Source organism: Sebastes umbrosus, chromosome 12 (genome assembly GCF_015220745.1).
Source record: "Sebastes umbrosus isolate fSebUmb1 chromosome 12, fSebUmb1.pri, whole genome shotgun sequence".
Classification (NCBI taxonomy): domain Eukaryota; kingdom Metazoa; phylum Chordata; class Actinopteri; order Perciformes; family Sebastidae; genus Sebastes; species Sebastes umbrosus.
The window spans coordinates 11,294,587-11,320,029 of NC_051280.1; the positions used below are offsets into that span (position 1 = coordinate 11,294,587).

Genomic DNA, 25,443 nt, shown 5'->3' on the forward strand with positions numbered 1-25,443 from the left:
CTGACCACAAGTATGTATCGTAATACTTTATTTACTGTATATAGCAAGACTTTGTATTTCTTAACTCCCTTCTGAAATGTTGCTTTATTTAGAAACTGTTGCCTGTCGGTTGAAAAGGTTCACCCATTGAATCAATTGAGCATGATATCATTCAGACATTTTTAATTCTAATGTATTTATCAAGGCTTTATTTCACTTATTTATATGTTGTGTGTGTGCTTTTGTTAAAGCGGACCTATTATAAGCTTGTGATTTTTTCCATATAGTGTGGAAAGGGAGCTATGGTACATGTCCACAGCCTCCATCCTTTCCACGCTTCCAATTCATTGTCTATGTAAGCAGCCGTGCAATGCATTCTGGTAGTGTGGCAGTGCGATTCAAGAGACGAGGCATCATTATTGTCCGCTCCTCATAGCATAAAGTTGAGGTCTTGGCTACTTTATGCAAATCACAGGCGTCCAACGCAACTCGCCGCCTCTCGAAACTCCCCAGAAACTTTTAAACGATCCAAAATAAAGACCGATTCAGCAACTGCATGGCTTATTTCTCACATAAAATGTTTTCAGAAACATATTTCAGTAAACTATTTTCATGATATAAGAGAAGAAAGTTTCCAAACGAGCCGCCCCGTTGGTTTCAGTTTGAAAGCTGGGAGCAGCAGCCCACGAGGGAAAGCGTTCGTCCAATCAGGTGCTGAGTGCCTTGTGTCTAGTGGCAGCGAGGCGATCCCTCGTGATAAAAAAACGCCCATGTGGACATGTACCATTACTCTCCCCCACAGAAACACTGCTCTTGAACTGCCTGAAATGCGTGGCTTGAAGTCCCGCCTTTTCTTCCGTAACGTGGTGATGTCACCAAGTAACACATTCGCGTAATACCTGCCTAGCTGGTAGTTTGGCACGCCCTCAAACAAAGTTAGTTAGAGCGGAGCTGGAGTGGAGTCTGAGTGGAGTTTGGTTCGTTTGACCAATCACAACAGAGTGGGCCACCTGACCAATCAGAGGGCTTTTCGGGAGCTCAGACAGAGGGTGAAAAGAGGTGCTGCAGCACAGCCGGTATGAAAAAAATAAAGTGTTTTTTTGTACATTAAAGCATGTGAACATGTTCTAGTAGAAACCCACAATACAAGTATGAACCTGAAAATAAGCACAATATGTCCTCTTTAAGTTCACCCTGTGACTGTTATGACAAGTCTCTGGTTTCATACAGAAATCAGCAGCATAATATGAGTGTAAATGTGGGTAAATTGTGGATTTTTTGTTTTTACTTGACCGTGTTTGAGCTCATATTTATATTTTTTCTATCATTTGCAGGAGGAGAGTTTTGCAAAATACAATCTCCATGAATCCGAGCACATTACTCCCCCGCCACATGTGCTAACATGATCCTACTACCTATGAGATTAATGGTGCTTTCTCTCACATCACTTTCACTCTTGCTTTTGAAAGATGTTTGAATCTACCTACTAGAGAAAAAGTGAAGACTTGTCAGCCACTAATGGGACATTTCCTTCTACGTCGTTTACAGAATAATCTCTGCATGCCTGATCAGAACTGCCTCCTCGCCGGTGTTTACTTCTGTCTGCTGGGATGTGATGATGTCGGCAAAGTGGAGCAACAGGTGCTGTGTGGTCTTAACGTGGGATTGAGGAGATAATAATAAGACTCTTATCTGTAATCCATGCCCATTGTTTCCTGAGAAGCCCTCTAACAGCACTGAAGTATGATGGACTCATCAGCAGAATGAGGTCTCTTACTGTATATTGCACATACTGTGACATGTGGGCTACAGAAATCTAGTGAATAGTGTTAGAAAGACGACCACCTTGCTACCTGTTTTATATCACACTTTGATTTTAGCTTCTTCTGCATATAAAGGCTTGCAGACACTAACTTTTTTCCCCTGTGTAAAACACATGGCACTAAAAGGAAGTGGGGGAATGCTTTAACCTCCAGTGCTTGTAGCTACACAACACATCAACAAACGGCAGGTTTCAGCTCTCTGGGAATTAGGGGCACACAGCCTTGTCGGGATTAACAGCTCTCTGGCAGGGAAGGGATCGGGCATGTTTTAACAAGAGCAACTTTGCTGAGCGCTTTAGAGAAGCTAGCTGCTCAGATCACTTCCAAGGCGTAAGAGCCCCTCTAGTGTTTCACCCCCGTCGCTCATTTGTGCTCGTGTTGGGGATGAAAAGGGGTCATGTGATTATTTGGGGTGAGCTGCTGGAATGTATTGTGATGCAGAGTCGCTGTCATAGCACATTTACTTTCCAGGCTTCAATTAGGTGCATGAGAGTGGAAGAGTGTTTACATGTTTGAAAGCTGGCCTCCTGGACTTGGCTCCAGGCCATACACCGTCCACAGCAGCGTTAACTATAGATGTGAGTGTCCATTAACCTCAGAGAGACAGAGCATCCATCAAGCTCGGCCTCAAAACTTCAAGTATTGTCTTTGCGAACACTGTAAATGTCAGCAGGAAGGAATCTTTCTTCAGAGCCGTACACCTCAGACGCACTGGGAAGGGGAAGTGGGGCCCAGTGGTGGATGTCCCACTCGGCCCTGACACGCGGCGGCATCTTTTCCTGTGGTGGAGATGTGTAGCGTACTGGCGTCTAGGAAGAGCCCCGGGATGAATCATGTGTGAACCTTATTGTTCTTCCAGTCAAACGGGTCTGTGTGAACCTGGGTTTGTCACTAACCTCTGCCACGATGCCTGCGTTCCCATGTTCTATATGCAGACCACCAACATTTCCTCACATGACTTCCCAGCACATGTGGTTGACGATTAACTCAGGGATAGGTGTGGCGGCCTCCGGGCACTGGCGGTTTCACACAACATCTCTGGATACCGTTTCCTCCAAGGCCATGCTTGTAAAAGTATTATTCTTAACTCCTCGTCTTTACCGCTCAGATATCTCCTGCACGTCCTATAGATACTGTAGATGGACAAAAATAACCCCAGTATGTCACAGAACGTTCCTAATAACAGGGTGAGTCAGCCTTATCACGCTGAACCCTGACCCTGTTGTTTTTGCTGTCACATTCAAACAGGGTGCTACCTACATACCTACATGTTGGAATAAAGTCAAGTGTGGTTGTTATTAATGCGGCTGCGTGCAGCAGACACCTATAGACTGGCAGCTTCAGGCTTTTATATAAGAGCCCTTTAATCCCTCCCTGCGGTGAGCTCATCATATCAAGCACATTGATGTCATTACTGAGAGAGACACTATATAAACTAATGCACCTGTTGTTGTGAGTGGCAGTTAAAGTACCACATTGATGGGTTTTGGGCTGTTTTAGGCTGTTTACCACAAATCGTGTCTACTTTATATTGCTGCCCACTTTTTTTTTACAGCGTATAATAAGCTATATTAAATAGCTTTTACCTCCCTGTGAGCCTCATCATAGCCTTTTAGTTGACACTTAGCTGTACCAACGTCAACCTCAGGAGTACCATCACTGGTGGAAGAAGTACTCTGATCATTTACTTCAGTAAAAGTAGCAATAGTACAGTGTAGAAAAACTCTGTTACAAGTAAAAGTCCTGCATTCAAAATTTGACTTAAAGGGATTGAGTGTTTAACATTTAACATTTACTGGCAGAATTGTAATAGAACATTAATAAATATGTTTTCTTTGGTGTTTAATCACCTGAAAATAAGAATCGTTGGGATTTCGTTACCTTAGAATGAGTCGTTTATATCTACATATGGAGCGGGTCCTCTTCACGGAGCCGGCCGTCATGCTTCTACAGGAGCCCAGGACTAGGGATGCTAATTTAGAATTTTTTTTCGAACCGGTAGCCGACCCTCGTTAACCGATCATTAACTGTTAACCGACAAGATTAGTGCACAAACAGGTTTAATCCATCATTTATCAACAGCTGCAGTGTATGAGTAAAACAGACAACTGTGTCCCCAGTTCACCCGTCCGGGAGAGTTACTGTAGCAGCAACGATGCTGCGTGTATTGTCGAGGACACATGCAGCCACTTTCCCAGTAAAAGTCTCCACCGCACCATTTAGTTTAGCTGCCAGGTTATCAGCTGTGTGTCTGCCTGGCATAACGATCCTCTGCCAGGCCGGCGTAACGTTAGCGAGTGCCGACAGACCGTGTGTGTGGCAGTGGTGAGTGTGGGGTTGTCGGAGGCGTTATAGCTGTGAACGTAGCTGTAGCAGTGTGTGTACAGTTTATTTGTCGGTGAATAAATGCAACAACTCCTCCAAGCTCACTTAAGGTGAGCTGTTAATGTGGACCAGCTATTCTCCAGCTTTTTATTTCATTTTTTATATTTTTTTTAACCGCATTAATCGGTCAAAATTCTTAATGTTGGTTAACGGTTAAGCGGTTAATTATTAACATCCCTAGCCAGAACAGACAAACCAAACACTGGCTATAGATAGGGCCATTCACGTTTTCACGTCAGCCACCGTAGTTCTTCTCCATGCAATCTGAAATTTCACCACAAGATGGTGTCAAACCCAACACACTGCACCTTTAAGTAAAAGTACAAAATCATTAGCATCAAAAAATAACTAAAGTACCAAAAGTAAAATAACTCATTATGCATAGTAACGTGATTATATTATTGGATTATAATAATTGATGCTTTCATGTTGCAGCTGGTAAAGGTGGAGCTGATTCTAATTACTTAATACACTGCCGGGTAATTTAACTTATAATAATACATCATAATCTATTAGTTGATTCATATTTTGAATTATTCATTTGAATCTGCAAAGTAACTAGTAACTTAAGCTTTAAAATAAATCGAGTGGAGTAGAAGTATAAAGTAAAGTACTGGTACCTCAAAACTGTGCTTAAGTGCAGTACTTGAGTAAATGTACTTAATTACTTTTCACCACTGGTAACTTACACCATACCTGTGTCATAAAAGCTTATGCTCCTAAAAGCTCCTTCCTGAGGAGATCAGACTTATATTTAAGGATCTGCTGCCAGACAGCAACCTTTTTGATGTTTGTGCCAAATTCCGAGTCTTTTCCAGGACATCCATGTTTTCTTATTGTTCGTCTTCTGGGTCTGATTTCCCAACAACATAGCTTGTGAAATCATTGCTTTTTGACAGCCAACATGTAAATATCGGATGTTGAAGCTTCCTTGAAGGCCCCACAGAGGAAGAGTTCGTCCTCCAAGTAGCATCACCACACAACATAGAGCATAACTGCACGTCACTTTGACAGGAAGCCAAATGGCGGGAAATAGTTCAAGCAAGTTTCACCTCTTGCAAAAAAATGATTTTCATACTTTAGTGAAATGAATGGAAAACTATGCCTGTTGTTGGAGTAAATCTGTCTAAATGCATGGTGTGCTTTGGAAAATGGTGACCAATAATTTAAAGTAGTCAGTATTTGTTGATGGATATAAAAACATAACAGTGTGTCTGCAAGTTGTGGCTCCTTAACTGCAAATCATGTGTACTTTCCAGATTTTCTGACCATTTTTTAATGCACAGATGTATTTTTTTTTGCTGTTGCTATATTTTCCCTACTTCTCATGGCAGCCACTGTTTTCCTTTTCATTTCTTTCTTCTTTTTTTTTTAACTTTTTATTTATTGACTCAATTAATCCATAAATGTAGGCTACTTTGTTTTCCATAACATAATTATCATATTTAACTCCAAACGTAATATGTTTATGTGAAGGGGAAAAGAAAAAAGAAATAAAGTAAAGAAGGAAAGAGAGAAAATAAAAGAAATGCAAGGAACTGCCACGGGTTTCCATTGATTTTTGTGCAGTATGAAAACCTATTAAAAGATTGTTAACACTAGTTTGAGTTCAAGTCTGTTCCAAAATGTGATAAATAAATAAAAAAAACAGATAACAACATCACAAAACTACATTCCACAACTGCTCCATTCAAACAACAGCATAAAAAAATAATAGAATTAAATTTAGGATTAAAATTTAATCCAAATTACAGTATATGTTTTCCTCATATTTTGTGTTGTACTGCTGCTTCCCGTGTCGGATAAAAGAACCTCTAATGAACCTGCTAAATGATTACTGTAGGAAAAATGCATAGAACGTCTAAAATACAGCAGAATAGTTTGCAAAATGGTTAGCAGTGATTTAAAGTATAAGATCTAAATAACAAACTCTTCATATGTGTGGCTGATTTTAAACACGAGCGGCCTGCTGTCAAGCAACCATCTTGACCCCCCTCCACCTTTCACCTGAACCACACTAATAGACACTAATAGCCATGGTGTCCATGTTGTGTGCAGTACGGCGGCACCGCTCCACCTTCAAGAGACCCCAGCAGAGGTCAGGATTAGGAGGTCGTCAGGATTAGGAGACACAGCTCAAAAAACAACCTCCTTTTAGCCCCCAGCAACAGCAGGCAGCAGCCTGTCAGCATGCACATCATGTGTTTATGACTCATTTGTTTTTTGTTCATCTCAGCCTCAATAACACATCAATAGTTCGGGGCCATAATCACCCTAATCTGGTCAAAATAGCACAGTAGGGTACGCACTCTGCTTTGGCCAAATTGGTAATATTAGACACAAAAATGTACTGAAAATGACTTCATTATTTATTACTAACAAGGTATTTTTTATTTTTTTGTGGTTCAAGATTAAGGAGATGTCTGACATTGTAAAATGGTTTAATGGACATTCACTTTTACATGACATAGACATCCAGAACTATAAGAGTGGATGTCTTAAAGGAGGTTTGGCACTGTTGGACGTATAGCACATTAAACATAGAAAACAGCTCTGATACGTGTTTATTTTGCAAGTTTTAATGATCTTTTATTTTATTTTGATTATCTTATTCAATTTAATTGTTATGCTGAGATGCTTTATTTTTTTTCTCCATGTAAAACATTTTGTTACACTGTTTTCAAAGATTATTTTATATTAATGTTGAATGATAGCATGTCCCTCGATCTTACATGCTAATAACCCCATATACAAAATATATAAACTAACAATTAACGATTATTTTCTCAATTAATCGATAATTTGTTGGGTCTATAAAATGGTGAAAAATGACGATCGGTGTTTCCCAAAGCCCAAGATGACGTCCTCAAACATCTTGTTTGTCCACAACTCAAAGATATTCAGTTTACTGTCATAGAGGAGTAAAGAAACCAGAACATATTCACATTTAAGAAGCTGGAATCAGAGTTTTTACCTTTTTCTATTAAAAAAAGGATTAATCGATTATCAAAATAGTTAACCAATCAATTAATCATTGCAGCTCTAAAAACATAATCCTCTTCTAAAGAATATCCTTTACAAGCACAAAATGCTGAAGAAAATCAGACAAAACCTGAACTTCTCACTGATGATATTTTTTGTAAGAGTCAAAAATACAACTGTTTGTATAAAACACCTCATGAATTGGAAGTGGGACATGGCTTCATCCATTAAAATGATATTAAAATATTATAATTCACAGCTCTACTTCCTATAACGCACGATGCTCCTGCATTGCATGATGGTCCAATCAGCTCAGTAGCTGATTACTTTTGTTTCTCTCTCTCTTGTTGTTAAAAGTGGCGCTTGTTGAAAGGCGTTGGCTCTTGACCTTGTTGCTTCGCTTTTCCTTCCACCATCTCAGATGTGTTGTTGTGAACACGTGAGAGTTTTCCTCTACATAACTCTGATTACCAAGTGCTGATATTACTAATGAGCTGCTCTCCTGTTTCTCTTCCCACTGAATCAATGCCTGCGTCAACAGCAGATAATGGCCTCTGTTCATCCACACCACCCGCCTGCTTTACCGACAAATCTCAGCCAGAGACTATTTCACAACAAAAGGATGATTAAAATGTTACAGCTGCAGCAGAAATCCCGTAAATGCAGCTTTTTTTTCCCAGTAAAATCTATTTCAGTACAACAAACAAGCGGACATGATTAGCTCCGATGGAGGACGTAAACAGGTAGTGAATTAGCAGTGGTGATGGAGATGGCATTGTGGCACAAATACAGCTCACACAAACACGCCAGGAAGAACAGTCTCAGATATTTTCAGCCTCTGAGAGCTCATGTGTGAAATACGTAATCTTGATGTTTGTTTTTTTTTCCATTAGTCTGTCTGAGTGTGAGAACATCACGGGATCAAAAGGAGAGTCATGTTCTGTTTTTAAACAATGGTTGAATCACACAAGGATTTTCCTTCCTCATCTCTTCCCCTCGGCTTCCTAAAATAACTTCTTCATTTCCGAACATGGACAGTTGGATCGAGTCGGAACTGGAATCAGTCACTCTTAGTTCTTTGCAACGATGGATTTTTAGATTGCAAAACTTTCTTTAAAAGCATGTGTAGTGGCCTTTTGTCGGAAATCAGACTTAAATCAAAGGGCCACTGACGCATCCTGTGGTTTATAGAGACAAAGGAGCCCATTGTCCATGCAAAATGTATGTGTTTCTGATGATTTATTTATCCAAAGAGCAAACGGAGCACAAAGAAAACATGGATGTCGCTGTCTCTCTTGCTCTGGTAAAAAACCATAAGCCCACACAGGTGCATGCTGGTCCGTCCTGCCTACCTACCTATAATATAACCGCAGGTGCCCACAGTTTTACCCATTCATAAAGAAAACGAATTACGCAAAAAACTAAATATACAAATATCAAATCTAAATAAAGTAAACATCTAGAATAATAAATAAAACAATGCTACTTATTAGTAGTAAAACAACAACTGAATACTAACAACGAATAAATAGCTCCTACAGCATGTGATCTTGAATTCAGTCGGAAGGAAGATAAGAGACAAATTCATTTATGTACAACAAAAAGTGAAGGGGACATTTGACATTGTTTTATGTTTGCCTGGACTTAATGCAAAGAGGGAAACTTTAAATATCTGTACTTTTAAATCCAAAATGCTGTGCTTTTATAGAAAATGCAAAAAAACCCTAAACCACATGCTCAATTTTCATAATACTGACACCTCACTGTTTAAGTGTTTATTATTGGACACACAATAGATCAACATGTGTTTGTGGCCTTTACTGGTAGAAATATGAGCAGCACCGCAACATAATCAGTAATATAATATAATATAATATAATTTTTTACCACTTGGATTGCCACTGAGTATTTGCTTACTGTATTTTTTTAATTAATATCTAAACTTACAGATTAAACTCAGTGAAAAAAGAAAATTGTTTATGTTAATATGTTTTTGCTTTGTGTGATTAGAGCAGAACAAAAAAACATGTAAATTGGTGCAATTCAATACAACGACATTTTGACCTGTTTTGTGTTATTATAACTATCATGTAACTATTCTGTCATCTACCTATACACTAAAAATAATAATTGGTAACCCCTTTAACTCAAACACCTCTAACAAATCTCCATCAAATCTTGCCACTAATCACACTACAATGAACATTTAACTACCTGTTGTTGTTGTTGCACTAAAACTGCATACTTTAGCTGTACTGTACTGTATAATAGCACTATTAGTACTTCTTAGAAATCATGTTTATTGTCTGTGCAACTGACCATAAACAAAATCTGATATTTTCTACTGTACATATTGTCCAGTAAATCTGAGAAAACATGAAACTTCACATTTTATGTAACAAAATAGCTGAATAAGCCACTCAGAGCTGCTCCTCTGTGTGATGTTGCTATGTGAACAAATGAGATCAACAACAACAACTGAGCCATCTCCATGACAACGGAGCAAACCCCATCCGCTGATAAAGGCTGTGAGATGTGGTTGAAAGGTCTGCAAAAAGCTAGTAAGGGGTACTTGGGTTAAGATTTACTGTTTCCCAGGTCCTTGTGAACTTTATCTTATTCTGAATCAGATTTCTTCTCTGCTACACATGGTCTTGTGTCTGACTCTTGTTGGCCAGCATTTATTTGTAGAGGTGTAAGAAAATATCGATACACGAGTATCGAAATATTATGTTTTGCGATACTGTATTGATTCTCCAAAATGCTGTATCGATTTTTAATTTTGAAATCTGTCAGCTCGCTGCCAGACCCGGACGCTATTTTGTCTTTCAGGAATTTTAACGGGCCCTAAACGCTAAGGTTTTAAAGCTAGAGTGACGGTACTGGCACCATATGAAACTAGAAAAACTCAGGAATCCATTGGTACCAACCATGTCATACTACCTTGTCGTGAAGGAGGCTAAATAACGCTCAATGTTTGCGCTCAATTTTGGCGAGGAAAAACTGGCATGGTCATTTTCAAAGGGGTCCCTTAACCTCTGACCTCAAGATATGTGAATGAAAATGGGTTCTGTGGGTACCCACGAGTCTCCCCTTTACAGACATGCACACTTTATGATAATCACATGCAGTTTTGGGCAGACAACATTCAGTTTTTGAATGCAGTATACAGGTGTTATTTTCACCTATTGTAAAATGGTGTATTTGAATATTTCTGCATACTGGGGTCCCTAAACAGTTGTAGAATTGCATAAATTGGGTGTCACTGTAAAGCTGAGACTCTTGTGGATCCATTGAGCCCAACTGTATTCATGTGTAATGATGTCAGTCCCAATGGTAGCCATTTCACATAGTGACCTTTTTTTCCTCAAATTTGATAGATATGGTGTTTCTTTATACAATGGCAGTTTTCCTAAAATGTTGGTCTCATTTTACAGCTAAACAGTACCCTACAAGATGTTTCTGAAAACATTTGAGGTAGGAAATAGGCATTACAGTAACACAATATTGATTCATATTTGATCAGCGCTGCCTAGTTTGACCGTTTGATCGGAGTTCGCGAGTGATTGACAGCTGCTCAGAGACGGCAGACTCCAGCTCGGCTCTGATTCGTTGTTTTCCTCCGGTCTGTGAAATCCTGCAGATGCCATTAGGAACACCGGAGGACACCAGAGGACACCGGAGGACACCAGAGGACACAGAGGTACATGATTTTTTTTTTTTTTCATATTACCTGTTTGTCAGGATATAGTGACCGTTTTATAAAATAACTTTTTAAAATCATATTTGCTTCATTTCTACCCACTGCAGCTTTAATTGCTAATTTGTTTGGTCAAGAAAATGTCACAAAGTTTCATTGATCACTAGTTTGTGATGACTAAAAAGGAGCTTATGTCCAAAACCTAATGATAATATTCAACGTATCATACAAAACAAAAAGAAATGAGCTCATTTCTTGAATTTCGCTTGAAAAATTACTTAATTCGCTATATTAATTTTCTGTCAACGGATTTATCGATTAATTGTTTCAGTTCTGGTGTATTAGCATTTTGTAGCAGCCAAATGGTGAATTTAAATTGCTCAATCAGAGTATGTGAACTGCACTAAAGAGACTGTTTCTTTAATAATATTTTTACATTTTTTAAATTGTAACTATTTATTCTATTCTATTTTTAGCATATACTTTTAGCTTATTTATTAGTGCTCTTAATTATGAGTTAATTACTTTATAGCTTTCACCATTTGTTTTGCACTGAATTTCTGAGTGGTTGATGTAAGAAACACAATTTCTCACAATTTTATGTGGAGCATAAAAATGACAAATAAAGGAAACTTGAATCTTGATCTTGAAAATGGCAATAAATACATATGGTCTTTTTACACTACAAGCACCAGTATAGAGGTAAATGTATTACTTTATAAATCTAATTTAAATTTAAATTGCTCATCAGAGTATGTGAACTGCACTAAAGAGACTGTTCCTTTAAATTGTAACTATTTATTCTATTCTATTTTTAGCGTACTTCTAGTTTATTTATTAGTGCTCTTAATTATTAATCATTCATTTATAGATTTTTTTTACCAATTGTTTTGCACTGAATTTCTGAGTGGTGGATGTAAGAAACACAATTTCTCACAATTTTATGTGGAGCATAAAAATGACGAATAAAGGAATCTTGATCTAGAAATGGCAATAAATCCATATGGTCTTTTTACACTATACAAGCACAACAGTATAGAGGTCAATGTATCACTAGCATTAGTAATGCATTTACTAACATTAGTAATTATGTTAGTAAATGCATTTATTATATATCCAAATTATTATGCAATACTAATTATTATTAGTAATACATTTAGTAACATTAGTATTGTTAGTAATACTGCATGTATTACTAGCAGCAGCACCTGACCTGACAGTAGGATCTGTTTGTTATGTAATCCAATAAGCTCCAGTCCGTATTTCCCCTGAAGCCCATCTGGCTCACTGGCAGGGTTTGTTTACTGGCGTAGAGGCTGAGAGGAGGAAGAAGAGGAGGAGGAGGAAGAAGAAGAAGAAGGGATCCTACAGGAGCTGCTGGGAGAGAGAGAGAGAGAGAGACTGTACAATCTACCTCTGTGTTTGTGCAAGAAGAAGAAGAAAAGGAGAAAAATAACTTTTATTTCACCTACTTTTTCCCTCTCATTCAGAAACGCACTTAAGTTGTTGTGGTGGCAGGAGCTTAAACACAACTTGGAGCAAAAATATATATATTTATTTTTTTTTCTATTTCCAAAACAACAGAAGAAGAAGAAGAAGAAGAAGAAGAAGAAGAAGAGCTGCGACTAGTGGAGGTCTCACTGAAATCTCTGCACTCACTCAAGATGAGTTGTCGCTTTGCTTTTTTGGGAGAAAACATCTTATTTCACAAGCTGAATAAATGAACTGAGCTGTTTTCTGTTTGGACTTGAGCTTGAGAGGAGAAAGACACGCTGACGTGACGCCACGTTCTGCAGACACCAACCATCGAGTCAGCAGCTAAAACACCTCTAACTCAACTTAACTAGCGCTTCTGCTGAGATTACCCTGCATGCAATTTGTCTCTTTTGTTAGTAAAAAGAACAAACACTTGCATGTGTGTGAGGTAATGCAGAGGGAGGTTTCTTAAAGTTTAAATTTAGTTACAGCTGCAGAAAAAAACACAGCGACGCAAACTTCACTACTTGTGGCCTGGACCAGAGAGCTGCAGCCAGACAGCTACACGGCTTAGCTTAGCTGTTAGCTGCTTTATCTCAACAAATAGTCTGCTTTTGCTCTTTTTTTTCCTGGACAACTGGACCAGTTTGACCATAAAAGACAGAAGAAGAGCAGCCATGCGTCGCGGTGGAGGCGGTGTGTGTTGTTTCTCCATGAGGAGGCTATAACTCTAGCAGCAGCAGCAGCAGCAGCAGCTCGTTAGCTTCAGCGTTGGACTGAACACGTTGGACTCGTTCCTCCGCCCATCTTTTCCTTCCGGGATGTCTTTTATTTATTGTTGTTTACCTGTCGGCCCACGCCGCCAAACAAAACCAATCTCCTGAAGGTGTTTCTCCTCCAGTCTGCTGAACTCACTAAAGGATTATTATTCAGTAGTGTTTGTTTGAGCCGGACTAGTGCTGCTGGATGCTGCTGTGGTCTTCACAGTCAGTAGTTATGTGGCTCCGGACTGTGTGTTGGTGTTTTGTTATGACTGCTGTCTGCCTTGTGATGAGCTGTCATCCAGCCACTGGAGAGGGTGAGTAACACTCATTATCACACTTTATCATACTTAATATTAAGTGTTTTAATTGTGTAATTGTTCATAAGTGGCTGGTTGGACAGTATAACTGTTTGTGTGTATATGGTTAAGAGAATATAAGTCATTCAGTATGCTAATAATACAGAAATTATAAACACACATTTGATTAAAAAAAAAAAATTGTCAAATATTACACAATTTTTCTGTGTATTGCATGTGAGGGGATTAACACTGAAATTTAAAAATCATTACACATTGTGCCAAGATACTGGAGAGGGTGATCAACACTAATTATCACACTTTATCATAGGTAATATTAAGCATTTTAATTATGTAATTGTTCATAAGTGGCTGGTTGAACTGTATAACTGTTTGTGTGTATACATAATTAAAGTATGCAGTATGCTAAGAACACAGAAATGATAAACACACATCTGATTTTAAAAAAACCAAATTGTCAAATATTATGCAATTTTCTGTGTATTGCATGTGAGGAGGATTAAAACTGATCTGATTAAAATCATGACACATTATTTAATTGTGCCAGCCAGTGGGGAGGGTGAGTAACACTCATTATCACACTTTATCACAGGTAATATTAAGCATTTTAATTATGTAATCGTTTATAAGTGGCTGGTTGGACAGTATAACTGTTTGTGTGTATATGGTTAAGAGAATATAAGTCATGCAGTATGCTAATAACACAGAAATGATAAACACACATTTGATTTTAAAAACAACTGTCAAATATTACACAATGTTTCTGTGTATTGCATGTGAGGGGATTAACACTGAAATCTAAAAATCATTACACATTGTGCCAAGATACTGGAGAGGGTGATCAACACTAATTATCACACTTTATCATAGGTAATATTAAGCATTTTAATTATGTAATTGTTCATAAGTGGCTGGTTGAACTGTATAACTGTTTGTGTGTGTACATAATTAAAGTATGCAGTATGCTAAGAACACAGAAATGATAAACACACATTTGATTTAAAAAAAAAAAACAAATTGTCAAATATTATGCAATTTTCTGTGTATTGCATGTGAGGAGGATTAAAACTGATCTGATTAAAATCATGACACATTATTTAATTGTGCCAGCCAGTGGGGAGGGTGAGTAACACTCATTATCACACTTTATCACAGGTAATATTAAGCATTTTAATTATGTAATCGTTTGTAAGTGGCTGGTTGGACAGTATAACTGTTTGTGTGTATACACTTAAGGAAATATAAAATTATGCAGTATGCTAAGAAGAACACAGAAATGATCAACACAGAAACACATTTGATTTAAAAAAAAAAAATGTGTCAAATATTACACAATTTTCTGTGTATTGCATGCGAGGGGATTAACACTGAAATCTAAAAATCATTACACATTGTGCCAAGATACTGGGGGAAATGGATTAAATTGATAGACATTTTGATAGAGATCCAACATGTAGAAGCCAAATAATTGTGACATTGATTATCATTACACTACAGATACATTATAAATTACATACCACAGTCAGTGCAATTACATTAAATAAGGAGGACGGTCTGCAGGACAGATAATAATGCACTATACTCAGTTTTAACAGTCTCTTCTGCACTATATTCACTTTTTTTAATAGTCCTGTATCACAGCTTTTACTCTGCACTATATTCAGTTTTAACAGTTTTCTTCACCTCCCTGTATTTTTATATCTGGTATATTTTTTTTGTACTTTGTACTTTGCACTACTAACTTTTTTACTGCCTTTTTACTAACATGTTTTGCACTATGGAACTGTGATGCTGGAAACTTGAATTTCCCTCGGGATCAATAAGGTTACTATCTATCTATCTATCTATCTATCTATCTATCTATCTATCTATCTATCTATCTATCTAAATGGACAAAAAGGGCTGTATGCCCCTGCTGAAATATTGTCATCCAGATTTGTTTTGTTTTGTTAGTGATGGTGATTTGATAAGTAGGCAGTAACAGTGGTGTGTTGTAGACAGTCAGTGCATTGAAGGGGACAAAGGTTAACACTTATCAGGTTATTTGGAGTCTGCAGGAACTGTAAACAAAATGTTTTGTCCCAGTAAGTAATCTGAGAATTTATAAGAATTAATTGGCTGCTATTGTAAAGCCTTGGCTTGTTACTGTGGTCAGTGCAGGAATGTAACAATAAGCCCTCTTTACAGCTCCTGACAATCCCTTTATATTCACCAGCCAACAAACAAACCGGTGATAAGAATGAATGAACAACATTTTAAATCACCCAGAGACCTTTTTACATTTCTCAAACAACACAATGACTACACACACTCAGTGTTTCACACTGATGGAATCTGTTATTTTAAGCAAATACTTGTTAAACGTTTGAGGAAACCTGTGAGACCACTTGCTGGTTTAAACTACTGTACACTAAGTGTGCTCTTTAAATATGACAACAACAAAGACCAGTCTGGTAAACGTGACATTACACAGTTCTCTCTTTGTCCCATATACTTGGAAATGTTGTTGATTTTATCCAAGCAGATGATTCAGTGGCAGTTACTGGTGATTTATAGGTGAAAAGATGAATTCCCAGTCTCTGTTAACAGCACTTCATGTGGTTTCTCTACTGTTCAGACTTTTTGAAATAATGAGAGTTGGAAGAACTGGCTTGTGTTCAGTCCATGTGTCATTACTTTATTTTGAAGTGCGAAGTTAAGTCACAAACAATTGCTAAAATAGGCAGCAGGTATTTAAATAAAAAGAAAATGTATTCAAAATTAGGGATGCACCAATCCGACTTTTTCAGTCCCGAAACCGATACCGATTGCTGGGCTTTGGGTATCGTCCGATACCGAGTACCGATCCGATACCGAGTACCGATACGATACCAGTGTTTAATTAATAAGCTGTATGCGTCACTGTGTGGAAATGACTTGGATGGATCATTCTTTTAAGTGTAAGGAAACATCAGGCCTGACTTAAACATTGCTTTCTAACTTTGTAAAACAAAATGTAGCAAATAAATACATAGATATAAATTTACTGAATGGATAGGTATTATTAAAATGATAAATCGTACACCAGCATGGTCGTAAAAAAAACTTTGAAATTAACAGTAAATTACAATTCAGGTGTAAACCTTTTTAATGCAGCAACAAATTGGTCAAAACATAAAAAGGAATTAAAATTCCATTATATAATGTATACAGTATAAACACCGAATTTAATTGAATAGATCACCGTTACCCGATCAAACAGTTTGAGTCAGTATCGGCCTGATATCTGATCCGGTATCGGTGCATCCCTATTCAAAATCTAAATAATGCTTAAAAGCTCCACTATAGGGAATTAAAATGCATTTAGCTATTAGAGCTGCAACGATTAATCGATCAGTTGTAAACGGTTAAATTAAACGGCATTAAACTAATCAGTTTGAGTCAAGAAAAAAAAGGCAAAATGTTCTGGTTGCAGCTTCTTAAATGTGAATATTTCCTGGTTTCTTTACTCCTCTATGACAGTAAACTGAATATCTTTGAGTTGTGGACAAAACAAAACATTTGAGGACGTCATCTTGGGCTTTGGGAAACACTGATCCACATTTTTCACCATTTTCTGACATTTTATAGACCAAACAACTTTAACAACAGTTAAAATAATCGTTAGTTTCAGCCCTATTAGCTATCAGTTCATTCTCTGTAGTGTGATTGACATGTATATAAGACACTCTCAATAATTTCCTTTAAATCTTTCCCTCACGGAGAATGCATGTCAAAATACATTGCATTAGTTTTGGTGCACAATTGCAAAATATTATAGGCTTTTATAGATGCTTTTATTAAGATTATATAACTCAGTAAATACTACTGAATTGCTCTTATGTGATATATCCCATTCTTTTCATTTTCTTTTGTGCTCTTTGAGAAAACATTGCCTCAAGGTCTGTGCTGTCTCACATTAATCATGCCATAAGCGCAAGCACAGCGACACATAATCCTCCTTTTGTACAGTATAAGAAGTCTGTCCCCTGTATGTAAACACAGCAGGTAGCTCTACAACTCCTACTACTGCAGTACTGTATGTGGCTGCTGTAGTCGGATTGAAGAGGCGCTCTGAAGGAAAAGAAAAGCACAGGCTCTCTCACCTTTCATCAGATTTTTAGTGAGGGGCGAATGGAGCGATGTCATCAAACCAGTTTGAGCAAGAGTTTAAAGACATAAATCAAAAGCAAGTTGTGTAATTGCACAGCAGCCACCTCCCCCTCCCCCTCGCGCTCCCCTCAGACTTGAGAGTGAACCACAGAAGGGAAGAGTGGGACCTGGGCCTCACACTGGCCGATTTCATAAGCCTCACTGACCAGTGTCGAAGTCAGGAAACCCTCTGAGCTACTTGTTGGTAACTGGCCAACTCAGCTTGATGGAAAAATGTACTTAATAATGGAAGCTTATATTTAGTGGCAGCGTGAATTGATTTTGTTTATTTAGCATCAGCTGGCAGTTGAAAACTTTAATGTCAATTTGTCCATGTAACTGCAACTGTGTCTTATGTTTTGTTAAGTATTTCATACTTTCACCTAGCCCCAGTTTAAGCATCTTTTGTTGTAACCTTACATTAGAGTCACGAAAGATAAATACCCAGTGATCTTTGAAAAACCCAGGAGGTCGGTTAACAACGCTTACTGCTGTTCTGAAGGTTTCTCCGAAATCTCTATCCTGGATAGAACAATATTCTGTCTGCTGCACGATGAAAAAGTTGTGCCGCTGTTTCCTAACAAAGATGTCAGCAGGAAATTACGTTATGCCTGTGCTCAATTTGTACAATGTGAAACAAAATGTAAAATGCTATACAACTACGTCTCTATTCCCTCATGCTATTTGACTCTTGAAGGGTAAACCTTTGGCACTTTAAGGTACATGTTTTTACTTTATTTGTTGTCTTGTTCATGGGATTTGTGTATTTTTATAAGTTTAGGTTATTTGATTTCTGAATTGCAAATCTCTCACACTTTAAAGTATATGATTTTTAGCTTATCTTTTATATTTATGGTACTTTGTGTAGTTTAATATGTTATGTATATGATAGTTTTATTATTAGTATGGTGTGTTGAATGTTGTTCTGCACTGTGAGCTCGACAAGACAGGTTCCTAAATTGAACTCCATTCAAAAGTTTTATCATCAGTTATATATATATTGACACTATATTGTAGAGCAGCAATGATTAATCAATTAGTTGTCAACTATTAAATTAATCGCCAACTATTTTGTTAATTGATTAATCTATTTGAGTTATTAAAAAAAGAAGAAATCATAATTCTCTGATTCCAGCTTCTTAAATCTGAATATTTTCTGGTTTCATAAAACAGAGTTGTGGACAAAACAAGACATTTGAAGACGTCATCTTAGGCTTTGGGAAACACTGATTGACATTTTTCACCATTTTCTGACATTTTATAGACCAAACAACTAAACGATTAATCGAGAAAATAATCTACAAATTAATCCACAATGAAAATAATTAGTTAGTTGCAGCCCTACTTGTATTTTCATACAAAAATAACATGTTTATATTTCTCTTGTCTCGTATAAAACAAGCAAGGAGGTATGTAATTTCTGACTATCTGGATAGGAAACAGTTGCAACTTGGGAAACAGGTCAAAACTTTTTTTTTATTGTTCAGCAGGCAAGACAGTCATTTTAATCAAGATGGTTAGAAGAGTGTATGAGGATTCTGGAAATACCTTCAGATCAGTGGTACTGTAAGTGTTTAATGACTATCTGGGTATTTTAAACATCACCGGTTATTGATATATTTTATTGTTATTATCATAATATATCTTTATTTTCCCAAAACAACTGATGCTTCGCCTTCCAATGTAATGGCAATACACAAGAGGCACAAACAGCGGTCTACTTCCAGCTGGGTGTGGCGTGTGGAGGTCTCAGGTGGTCGGGTTGTCAGCGTATTGTTGTGCCATTACAGCACATCACTTTATCAAGAGTGTCAGACAGCAGGGGCTCGCTATGAAGCCACCGGCAGCCTCTTGTTGAGTACCACTCTGGTCAGAGGAATATCCAGCGACCTGGTACCCTTGATTTACGCCTCCTGACAAGGAGAGCAATTGTGATGAAACTGTCACCCCCCACCACCGCCTCTCCAAAAACACTACAAACAAACTGCCGCTGTTGTCTGAAGAACCTAAGTCAGGAGTGCGTTTGACATGTATACAATCGAATGATCTGTACACTTGTCACCCTCAACAATGTCCGTCTAATCCTGGTTGGCAAGTTCACGTTTGGAAATGATACACCGCTTGAAAGTGGAGTAAACTAGCTGGCACAACCGCACTCTTTCACTCCGACCATACAGGCGTCTGACAAGGAAGCCTTGTTGTGTCATATCTTTACCCTTGACACCGTGTCCCTGTTGAAAGGAAATGTGCTTTGTTATTGTGCTCTCACACTTTAGAGGTAATAATTACCTCACTGCCGACACTGACAAAGAGAACAATGTGTATACGAGTGCTGCTGGGGGGCAACTGAATCGCCAAATGATCTTTGGTCCCGAGCCATCCATTCAGGATCCACTTTAAACAACCCCAAGAGGGAACTTTGTGGTTTTATAGGCTCTCTATTTTACTCCCATTTCACTTTATTTAAAGACCACGGCCTGAATTAATTAGGTTTAAGTTTATTCCCTGGACCGTATTGTATTGTCAATGTGCTGCACTTGCTATGTCACCCCTACCCAACAGCTGGCACATTTGATAACCCGCTCTGCCATCAGCCCAGCTCACAAGACCTTTATAGGAGAGCCTGTACTCTTGAGCTGGACATACATTATACGATTTTAGACCGTTTCTGGCCCGAATTTTGAGCTGCACGACTCATTTTAGAATCGGACAGAATTTCATCTTCGTCGGGCGTCGTTTGCCTTGCAGTGTACAGGGGGGACAAATGACCGATTAACTCCTCCCGACCAGCCGTCGGACATTCTGAATATAAATTTCTGACATGTCAGAAAATTTTGGTTGGCTGTCCACAGGCTCTCGCACAGTTGAAGCAGAGCCACGAGCCGATTCCCCAACGTCAGTGCCTTATTTCTACTCTTTTTTACAGTAATTAGAGCGTAGCTATCCAGATAACAATATACTGTACCTTACCTCCAATTCTCTCTGCAAAATGGACAAGCCATACTGCCTGCCATACACGTCTTTCTAGCCACCTGCGAGTCCAGATACGCCGGCGCCTCTATTTTTCTGTTTCAGCAGACAGGATGGCGCAGATGATCAAGGCAGCACGTTTCAGCCTTATGACCCGTACAGACCTCTGCTAGCAAACAAACTTTACCTGCCACGGAGCTTTCAAACAAATCTTTATTGATAACTGTCAACAGCCAGAACAGTGTATGCCCAGCTTTAGAGTTGTAGTAATGTCACTGTCTTAACTGCGGTAATATCTAATCCTGTTACGACAAGCCTCTCTTAATTATCTGTAATTGCAGCCAAGAAAAAGTTAAATGGTTGTAAACTGACTTATTAAACAGTTGAACTGAAACAACTGTCAGAATTTAAGCTTATTTTCCTTCGGTTTTACTTTCACAGCAGGAGTTTTTTTTAATTATATGTTAACAGTGCACCTTTAAAACTGCCGGGTGATTAGGTTTTACAACCCTTCTTAAAGTGGATTATATCACATGTCAGTTTGGAAATAGTGAACATGTATCTCGGTGACCTCGGCATTTTGTGGATGTGCGGTTAGCTTAAGGCCTGGGTTGGAAAACAACAGAACAGCGAAACCTTGAAAAGGGAAGTGTTGCAATCACTGTAATGTTTGTGTTCCTGCATGCTCATTGAGGCCTCAGTTCTCTCTGAGGCCCAGCGATATTATACGCCATCAGTCTAACAACCTGTAGGTGATCCACCTCCTTCACAAGATCACAAGCTTCAGTGCCTGTTGATGCTTGCAGCTGTAGTGAAAGGATTGTACAGGCAGTGAAGCTCAGACAGTGTAGGACCGACTCCCTTTAGTATAGATATGAACAGTATTTATGTTCACACGTCAGAGTTATAGCTCAGCACATGTTGAATTAAATTTAGGGCCATCACTTGTGACCTAGACACTATTTACATCAGGCATTCACAATGGTATCTATCTAGATTTATTACAAGGACAACATGTCATCATTGGCTTTGTATTTAAGATGGGTATTAATTATCTGGTCTTGTCTGCATTATTGTACAGAATTGTGACAAATTGCAAAAGTAGAGTCACAGAAGTCAGGTGTAAGATATGAAGAAATTGACATTTTCTTCTTGTGTTTTTTTTTTCCTCAAATGTGATCATTCTTTTATGGACTTCCTTTATGTCTGTCTGACTTTCACTCTGGTCTGATCACAGTGTGAACTGGACCACATTCAGGTGCCCAGTGGATCTGAACATATTCTGATTGAAGTGCATGCTGCTTATAATTAGCAGTAATGTGTAGGGCTGCAACTAACTATTTTTTTATACAATTTTTTGATAAATGGTATAGTCTATAAAACATCAGAAAATAGTGGAACAATCCCCATCCCAACTTCCTAGAGCCCAAAGTGTCGTCTTCAAATGTCTTGTTTTTGTACAACCAAAAGATATTCAGTTTGTTATGACTATGAAAAGTAACAAATCCTCTCATTTTAGAAGCTGAAACCAAAGAATGAATGAATTTTGCTACTTTAGCTTTGAAAAACGATAAAAAAAACAATAAAAGATTATTATCAAATAGTTGACTATTATTTTTTTGTCCACAACATGTCGTTTGATTAAATGATTCTCAAAGTGGGGTCTGTGAGAAGTTTTCAGATACATTCATTTAAATTATCATGATATAATCTTTTTTTTTTTTTTACATTTTTCTTGTGTTCTTTTACATAACTAATAATATATAAGTGTAAAAAGGCTACGTCAATTTTTTCCAAGGGACATTAGGGGGTCCTCGGCTATAAAAAGATTGATAACCTCTGGTTTAATCGACTTATCATTTCAGCTCTAATAAGACACACAGATTGTATTTTAACCGACATGAGAACGGGGCCTAACAGTTAAAGGATAATGCTGGCCTTATTTTATCTTTTAATGATTATCAACAAATCCCCTGAAGAGACCAAAAACATAAACTGTTGACAAGTATTGTAAGTAGTGTGCGTTCCTCATAATTAAGGAATATATGACCCAATGCAGTGGCAGGACTCTTGCCTTACAGGTAATAGTTAAATTTCTATTTCTATTTTTTTAATCCCAATGGTAAATTTGTTTTTTTTATTATCTCTGTGTTTGAAAAGTGCTATACAAATCAGCTTTTTGTCTTGACTTATTAGTAGGATAAATTGATGGCTTTGGTGTTTTCTTTGGATGTATGGGAAACCATCCTACTGCTCCTTTTTAATGAATCTGTCTCAGAGGTGCTGGCTGTGAGAGACTTCGGTCAATGAAAATCTGCCGCTCTAATGACCCTTAATTGTTGATTCGGTCGTGTTTTCAGTCTCGTCTGGCTCAGATTAGGTGATGTATGGAGAGCTGGAGCTGGCCTCGTCGCCATAGTAACCTTTGTGATGTCTCCCAGTTTCTCAACAACACAGGGAGCATTTAAATTCTGGGATGCACCTGGTTTGTTTTTGCTTGAGTTGTGTCATGTCGTCACGGACAGAATTTTGGTGCTCTACGCCAGAGCAAAAAAAAACAGTGTTGTTGTTTTATAGTTCCTATTTCTGGAGAAGTTTTGTTTCCAAACTAAGTGTTGACACATGAAGAAGTCAGCTCGGCCAGTTCTTTCTCTGCTGCCGCTCTAAAATTCCTCACTTACACACCAGGGCTGCCATGTTCCAGTTTCCAATGTGAGCCACTATCGGTGCGGCCGGAGTGTATTAGATTCTCTATTGGGAATGTGGTGCTAAAAATACTGGCTGGCTGAAAGTGTACACTGATAGGAGCCTGGACTCGCCGCCCTGTGATGATTCGCCTTCTCCACAGGGTCACTCGGTACTCTGCTGGTTGACTTTACTGCCACTACAGAACCACTGTCCCCTTGTGTTGTACACTGCTAGGGTCTTTGTCGATTAAATTGTTTTGTTTGAGTGTGTGTGGGGTCTTTGAGAAAGACGGAGACTCTTTGTAGTTGTAAATGTGCTCCTTGATGGATCTACGGCAGGCTACATTTGCTGCCGACTCCTCTGGCAGTTACCGTCAGTTTGATCGGAAATGTTTCATTTGGAGGTGGATGTGTTGAAATTACAGGTTTGTGGCATGCCGTTCATGCTTACAATTCGGCTGTACTCCCAAGACCACAAAGAGAGCTGCAGATCTAAATGTAGAGAAATGTACTTTTTAACAAGCCAAGCTGCTTTTAATAGCTTGCAGTTTAAACCCATGTTAGGACATTTTGTGTGTATTTTAAACAAGCCTCAAAAGGTGTAGGCTGAACTTTAGATAACTGTTGCGCAGTGAGCACGCTGGTTAAGGTCATGGAGTGAAAAGCTTGTTGTTTGGACACTCTGTGTGCGCCGGTTGTCTTGTACTGTTATGCAACAGAAGGTGTAAAATGAGCTGCTGCCATAAAGAGGTGCACGCCTAGCTGTCATGCCTCTTCCCCACATGGCTGACCAGTTGTCCTGATGCGCCCAGCTCAATGGTTGATAAACAAATACAGTCCACTCACCAGGCAGCACACCTCCAGCTGCAACCGTGACTTGTGAACTGTTAAATTGGGCCTGGAATGTCCCACATTGCACCCGCAAAGTAAAACATCTTTACGACCACCATTACTTGCGTTATGTCACACAAAGCATATGCCTAAGTGTTTGGCTGATTTCCAGAGCAGAGAGTTGAGGATATCCTCATTACTGTCAGCTCTCTTCATACAGAACCCCCTGGGTGTAATAGTGTTTAATATATTTAGCAGGAGGCTTCAAGATCACTATACTGCATAATCTGAAGTTGTAGTACAGTTGCCAATCATCTAGAGCTGACACAATGAGCTGATTAATCAATTAGTGTGATGGTAATGGTCTTGGTCAACTAAGATTTCTTTAGGCGATTAGTCATTTTTTTATGCTTTTTTTTAATGCTGAATGATTTATTTCCAAGAAACTTATGAGTACATCTCATAAAAAACACAAGATTTAAAGTGGTGCTTTTGTGTGAATCTTTGTGGAGAACCTCAACTAATCGATAAGTCGACTAAATCATATGTAAGTCGACTAAGAATTTCTTTGGTTGACGACAGCCCTAGTCATTCCAGTCATTTTTTTAAGCAAAAAGGCCAAAAATATGCTATATCTAGCTTTCCAGATGTGGGGATTTGCTGCTACTCTGTTTCATATTAGAGGTCGACCGACATTTTTAAAGGCCTATATAATAATGATAGTTTGGAGCAGGAAAAAGCCCATAGCCGATTAATCGGCTGATATCTTCTTTACTTTTGCAGCAGCCTAGTCGGCTACTTTTGTATACGCTGTTTTTTAAAAATCATTTTTTTGTTGCTCCAAATTAAATAATTTGTAAGAGAATATCCTGAAGTGTGATTTGGTGGATTACATCATTGGAAATGTTCTATTTATTTGCAAAGGGCGGTGTGCTGTTCTGTGGCTTCCAGTATGACTGGCCAGGATTACTTCTGTTGTGCGTCTCTTTCATTATTGAATGCCACTCTTGCAAGCAATTAATGTTCATGCATATTCCCGGGGTAAGGAGGATCCTTAAGTGTGCGATTTCATTACATGAATGGATGGTTACATGGCTGGATCATCTGGAAGAGAGAACACCAAATAAGTAACAGTAAATGAATTTTTTTCCCCCGTCTGCCAGTATTGTTTCTGGGCCACTATTGGCCATCGGCCACCATCAGAGCCCAGTTCCGCCGATAACAATAGTTTGTAAAACGTCCTATCGGCACCGATTAATCGGTTTGGCCGATTAATCGTCTACCTCTGCTTCATGTCATTGTTAAATGGGATATTATTTAGTTTTGAGCTGTTGGTTGAACAAAACAAGTAATTAGAAG

At 38.3% G+C, this 25,443-nt stretch overlaps 1 protein-coding gene across 1 annotated transcript in view; it reads left to right on the forward strand.

Moving 5' to 3' along the window:
• The first annotated feature begins 12,187 nt into the window (after positions 1-12,187).
• insra (insulin receptor a) overlaps positions 12,188-25,443 on the forward strand; it is a 70,745-nt gene continuing 57,489 nt past the window's right edge. Inside the window, exon 1 of the mRNA XM_037787165.1 lies at positions 12,188-13,423. Within this exon, the coding sequence (XP_037643093.1) occupies positions 13,312-13,423 (112 nt within the window). The 5' untranslated portion in view covers positions 12,188-13,311. The remainder of the gene's footprint in view (positions 13,424-25,443) is intronic.